This window comes from Euphorbia lathyris, chromosome 1 (assembly GCF_963576675.1).
Source record: "Euphorbia lathyris chromosome 1, ddEupLath1.1, whole genome shotgun sequence".
NCBI lineage: Eukaryota > Viridiplantae > Streptophyta > Magnoliopsida > Malpighiales > Euphorbiaceae > Euphorbia > Euphorbia lathyris.
In genome coordinates, this window is record NC_088910.1 from 52,205,480 (window position 1) to 52,212,219 (window position 6,740).

A 6,740-nucleotide genomic window follows, 5' to 3' on the forward strand; every position below is an offset into this window, starting at 1 on the left:
CAAGATGGAAGAAATGAGCCGAGTTTTATATGTTTCATTAGTTGGAAGTTTAATACCTCATGGTATGCACGTGACTAGATATTGCACATGTAGTCGATGTCGTGAGTATATTATTTTCAGTCGATAAATCTTTTGTTAAAAGAAGCCTTCAAATCTATTAAATATACAAACTTTTCTATTTCGTTGATTTACAGAATGGCGAAAGTAGTTTATTTTTTATTTTTCTCCTCCCATCGGGTTAGGTTACTGTGTTTTTTATTTTTGTTATTTTTTTAGTCTATGTTGTTTATATATTTTATCGGATTTCTTTATCCATCTGAATTATATCTAATAACTATTATTCTGTTGTTATATTTTTTGGGGATTTACGGGGCGTTTGGTTTTCTATTGGGATAGGGAGAAGGACAAATGTTGGGATATGGATAAAAATATGATAATCGAGAATTATTATTCAATGTTTGGTACATGGAATAATGATAGAGATAAAATAATACATTTTACTATTTTAACTTTATTTAAACTACATAATATTAATTTGAGGGATAAGATGGACTTTTGCATCCTATTAAAATCGCAAGAGCTTATCTCAGCTCCTTATAGCACCTCCTTATACCACCCTCTTTTGGGTATAGGATTTGAGGGATAAAAGATTTATCCCTCATCTGTCTCACTCTTCTATCTCTCAAACAAACACAAAATAACTTATCTGGTGTTTTTTATCTCTATCGCACCTCCTGTATCCCCTGTTAATGAGAGCGGTTTATGGTCGGTGGATCAATAATTAGATGAAACGACAACGTTTACTTCTTCTCTTACCTTACTAATTGGCTTTTAGTGTTCAAATTTCTCAAGCAAATGGAGCGAGGAAGACGATAGAACAAAAGAAAAAGAAACACATAGAAAGGTAGGCAGATTATTGTAGTGGATTTTGATTTAATTCTCTTCAGGTTTGGGAAATGGGACGCAAGAAGAAAGCTAAAGAAAAGCTTGCTCCTCCTACTATTCTGCATTCAATCGTCTCTGCAATTCCAGCCCCCGAGGTGAATCCCTACATGTCCACTAGCTAGTGTTTGATTTAATTGGTTTCTTAGTTTTTTTCCCCTTCCTTTTCAATGTGCTTTATTTTCACTGTCAATTTTCTTCCCTATTTTTGGTTTTCAAATTTTGATTTCTGTTCGATTTCAGGGTCGAACTCCAGCTGATTTGAAGAGATTGTATGTCGTGCTGGTCCATTTGTCTTTGAACTCGCATTCTGGTTTATTTTATCCAGATGTGGCATCAGATAAATTTGGCGTCAATTTTAACTTCAAGGACATTCACTATCTATCTGATGTTTTGTTTAAAGAACTTGACCAAGGATTTGAGGAGTTATTCTCTGCTTTACATGATGTTTCTGCTATTAGGGTTGCAGATATTTGGGCAAAGCGTGAGCAACTAATGCTGCACCTTAGGTGTTGTTTGGTGATATTAACTTTACTTGCGTTCAACCAGCAGCTTCTGATTGACAAAGGCAGAATTCTTCTTTCAAATCTTAGCAGGTTGATTTCTGTTCAGCTAGGTTTTGGTAGAAATGGGAAGGGCTACTTCACAATTAAGAGGTCCATTTCTCTTGAATGTGCATATGTTGATGGTGATTGTACTGCCTCCGTTAGTGAGGAGTTTGTTGCTTCAGTATCTTCTTTGGATTCTCCTTCATGCTATGTGCTTTTATGCTCATTGCTTGAGGTAATTTTGGTTTTTCTGGTTCTTTTTGTCTTTATTTCTTTCAGCTGCATTTCTTGAAATACTTTTGTTACTATTCTAATTTTTTCTTCAAAAAGTTCCCGTGGAGAATCTTACATTCATTATCTCCCATGAGTTTATGGTAGTAAACGTGCATAACCATCCAAAAGTTCCTTGTATATATGCATATGTATGATTCTGTCCATTGAATTCTTTGTTTTTTTTTCTCTTATTCCTTCCTGTGTTATATAATCTTATTAGGATACCTATAAGTAGTGGTAACATCCACCAGTTCGTAATATAGCTTCATACATTTATATGGTGCTTAAATTGTTAGTAAATCTGCGTGTGTTCCATTGAGATAGAACTATCATTTTACAGATTCTCTGGAAGCAAATTCTAAATAGGTCTTATTACATATTGATTTATCGGGCTTTTAGCTTTTCTATTGCCTGCTTACAGACCATTACCTTTAAGCATTATGAGACCTCAAGTTATTTTTTAAATGTTTGAATATGCTGCAGTACTTAATTTTTGGCGCCTCTGAATCAGATTATGGTGTGTTGATCATGAATTCATGTCTCAGTATCATTGATTTCATTGCACCACTTGGCCTGTGCTATATGATCCACTTCATTATGCACCATTTAATATTTCGCTTATTATCGTTATATGTATAATTGTGAGATTCCTAGGTTTTCTCTCTTTCTGGTTCCATGGGCACATTCTTCTTGTCAGAATATTAAAAAATTGAATTGATCTCAATTATTTTTAAAAGATTTTTGCTTTAATTCTCTGCCCCTTTTTCCATACCTTTTTTGTCATAGGTTCAATTTCAGAAGTTTTCTTGCATCCAAAATGCAACTTGACTTTTAAACTTGTATCTTTAGGTGTTTGCGGATGAGCTTTTGCTGCATGAATCACTGAGAGGTTACTTTATGCTGATTGATTCTTCATCTTCCAGAAGTGAAATGCTATTCAACTTACATTTTGGTCATGGTAATGTTGCAAGTGCATTGGAGGTGATTTCTGCACACTTTATTCTATCAGTTACTGATGAACATGCATTTGCAAATTCCATCAACAGATTATATTGGTGCCATGGGGAGGATTTAAGAACTCCAGAAATAAGTTTGCCAGCAGCCTTGTCTTTACTTCTCAATCCTGTCGTCCTTTCTGCTCCAAAATTGTTTCAGGCGCATTTAATATCACTAGTTGCTGAAGCAATCAATATTAGCACAGCTGAGAATGTGATTTTGGACTCTCAATCAATTAAGAGGTATTTGACAGCATTAGAAAGGTCTGTCATGCTTTACGGTAGACATATCTCTAGTTTGGATATTGATAACCACCATTTTTCTGGTGAAGTTTCCTCTGTCAAGTCGTGCGGTTTTGGTAAGAATCAGCTAAATTTTGAGTCATTTCTTCTGCAAGTGACAGTGGACAAACTACATCATCTGATTGCCAAGCCAAATAGGTCATGGGATTCATATGTGAGCAAATTTTCCTTTGGAAAAAATTCTGACCTCGTGGGACCCTCCATTGCATATGTGAAGGATAACATGTGTATATTCGATGATGCCCATAAATATGAGGTTTTATCAATCTTAAATTGCATAATACTAGGATGTTCATCTGGTGACACAACGGGAACTTTACTTTGGAAAGGTGAAACAATCCCCCATGATACATATTTCCTTGCATCTGTGTTAAAGCTAATGAGTAGTTCGATGCTGCAAACCATAAGGCATGCTGGGTTTTCAAGTCCTCTGAAATCGAAACAGGGCGTCACTTCGTGTATGGAATATAATTGTATACTGGATATTCTTTCTTGTTTTCAACAGTTCAGTGTCCACTTATCTGCTCAGAACTTCTTGTCTGAAGAGGTACGATCTCACCTTGCTAGGCACAAGGAAAACAAGCGAATGATGCTTTTGCATCTTTTGGGCACGCTTTCATCAAGTTATGCTAGTGGGGTTGATTTCTTAATTAAGGGATGTTTATTTACAATAATGACACTGTTGAATTTGTTTATCATTGAAGAGGGTGATCTCAACGCATTAGCGTCACAGCTCATTTCCAGATCAAGATCCTTTTCATCTGAAAATGTTGAACGGGTAATCTTTGCTTCTTATTCTTTCGCTTTTGTAATTTTTGTTGTTGCTTGGGTTCCAATATATTAAATATTTGAAAAAAACTGTAGGTTGTGGCCAGAAAATCTAGCCATTTAATATCATCAAAATTTCAGAAGATCCAAGACTTGTACTTGAGGTAAATACCAATAACTTGTTTTGCATCCATTTATTTTAGGTGTGGCTTTATCTGGATGGTGGGCTATAAATTAAATTACTTTTTGTATGCTTTCCACTTTTGGGCTTATATAATTAGGTATTTAGGACAATAAACTGTAGTTTCTGTTGAATTATAACTACCTGCTTATCTTCCAATTATTATGTTGTTGCATTTAATATCATGGCTCAAGCTATTCTCACTGAGGTTAGCATCTTTCTGCAATTGGTATGGATCAGAGTTTTATGCTGAACAGATTCGAAACTGAGAAAAATTATCGGGTGCTGGCATAGTATTAGTTTCTAACATCCAGTCTTGTAGATGTTTATTTAAGTATTCAGATCACATAAATTCTTACAAGAAAACTTGGTTCAAATAAAAAACATAAAATAAAGAGCTTTATGATACTTTATATCAATTCCTTTAGCTTCAGAGTATACTCAAATGCAAATGTTTGGTGGGTTGGTGTTGGCTTTCTCCAATCAAGATCAGCAGATGCAAGACTATTGTCAAAAATACACTACTAGATATTTAACACTACTGGATTTCTGAAATCAGCTAATACAAGAAAGTTCATTATTATTATTTTTTCTTTTATTAACCAGTTATGAAAACAAACTTTTTTAACATTTACTTTTGAACTCCCCTTCAATGTTTATAGGAGATCATTTTTGTGACATTGTAAGAGCTCCTTCATGATGTTATACTATAGTATCACATTGCAAAATTTGCTTTGCTTCTGCATTCCCTTGAATTTTTTTCTTTTCCATTTGTTAAATGGTATTTCTGTGAATTTCTTATGTTCGATCCTTCTTTTAATTATTTCATTGGAATGTGACATGCAAATGATTTGGCTGATTGTTCCTGGATCGAATGAAGTCTTTATTTGATTTCTGAAAATTTATTTTAGTGTTTTTCCACTTCTTGTTTATAAACATGTGAAAAAATCATCAACTATTGAAATAGAAGAAAGTCATGTGGTCTATCATTGGCTGTTACTAATAGTCAGTCAAATTTGCTGTTGGTCAATGAAATTTTCCTTTCCTTTTTTTCTTCTTATCAAATTCCTCTTCTATTGACTGGACAGAAAGCAAGTGTATTGTAGTAAAGGTTCTAAAATGTCTTTAATGGGGAGATGGTCTCTTTCATTGAAGGAAAATTATTCTTTCCATTTCTACATGCTAAAAAATAAAATTTACTTATTTTTTAGGTGTAGAACTAAAAACTGAATAAATTATTTTGTTTACTTAAGAAATGTTTTCATGAGAAAATGCTCTGACAGGAAAGGATATTTTTTCTTTTGTTTCTAAATGAATGGGTTCTTAAAAAGTCTCATATGATGCTTGCGTTAGTGCACATTTATGGTTCATTTGCATGTCTTATTGTTTTCAGGGAATTCCTGATTGCTTGAAAGGGTCAATTTGGAAAATATTTTTGATAATTAGCAGTTACATGAAAATGATGTTTTGTCAAACAGCAGAAAAATTAAAACAAGAAAGTACTGGAGTTAAAACTAGATGTCATGCCTCATGGGGTATTACACTGGTGCTTTCCTGTTTTGAGGTTGAGAAGCTGTTTGTAAGGAAATAAATATGGCAGTTCGAGAAAACAATATAATAGATTTAATGCTTGAAGTTATTTTCTGGCTCGCAGGGGCTTGTGTGGTTCTCTGAAAACATTATATGGCCGCTTTAATGGATTTTCCATTATTCTTTTATGGAAACATACAATAATATCTAGAAACTTTTTATTTGATTGTTAGACGATACTGAAGTCTGCATACAGGAGCATGTTTCGAATGAGTAATGCTGGTATATTCTTTAGATACTTTCATGAGCTTTTTGTCCTGTTGAATCTATAAAGCTCTATATATCAATCCTCTTAGGAAACTTTGTAAAGCACTGTCTTTGTGAAACACGGTTTATAACTTCGTATTGCCTGTTCATTTCTTTCATTTTTGTGTTTTCAGGCAACGGTCTATCGTGCATTCTGAGCCAAGGAAGCAAGACAACCAAGCAGAAGCTTCAGTATGTGCCTCTGTCCTGCCTAGCCTGGATTCTGCACCAGATGATAATGTGGAAAGCTGTAATGGTCAGACATATCTGAAGTGTGTACTAGGAAAAAATTCCAAAGTAGATGACTTTGATGATTTAGCTGACTTCATCGAATGCAAGGGGGGAAAAGATTACTCTGGCTGGTTGAAGGATAGAGAAAAATATAGACGGTGGAAATATGAGAAAATGGTAACTTTAAGATGGAAGAAAAAGAAAAAGGCAATGAAATCTATGAGGTGAGTTAAATAAGATCCTATTTGTACATAAGGATTGACGTCCTTTATATTAGTTTTTAACTAAGTATTGACATTAGTATGTTAAGGATAAATTATCTTCTTGATATTGATGCTTTGACCTTGTTATAACCAAATCTTAAAAAATGTAAACATTCATAATAATGTTTGATGTAAAAGTGTTTATAGTTAAGGAATTGAAATGGCCGTTTGTTGATGTTTTTCGGATTTGAGCCTTCTCCCAAGAATAGTGCTCGGTTTTCTGCTTGGCATGGTATCTGCAGGTGCTTTCTGGCTTGCAATTTTGCCTACATAACGAAGTAGTTTGATAATTACAATCTATCAAGAAACTGTTTATGTCTACAGTTTGCAGAATTACCTGTTGCATATTTGATGGATGAATGCTTAGTTATCGGAAAACGAGTATATCCCCTTTTGCAGT

The 6,740-nt window shown here is 34.1% G+C and overlaps 1 protein-coding gene across 1 annotated transcript; it reads left to right on the top strand.

Annotated features, from left to right (window-relative positions):
• Positions 1 to 843: 843 nt before the first annotated feature.
• On the top strand, positions 844 to 6,526 carry LOC136232705 (uncharacterized). Its single transcript, XM_066022073.1, has 5 exons — positions 844 to 1,040; positions 1,186 to 1,725; positions 2,613 to 3,839; positions 3,926 to 3,993; positions 5,981 to 6,526. The coding sequence occupies exons 1-5, from the start codon at positions 957 to 959 to the stop codon at positions 6,303 to 6,305; spliced, it is 2,244 nt and encodes a 747-aa protein (XP_065878145.1). The 5' UTR covers positions 844 to 956; the 3' UTR covers positions 6,306 to 6,526.
• Positions 6,527 to 6,740: the final 214 nt, after the last annotated feature.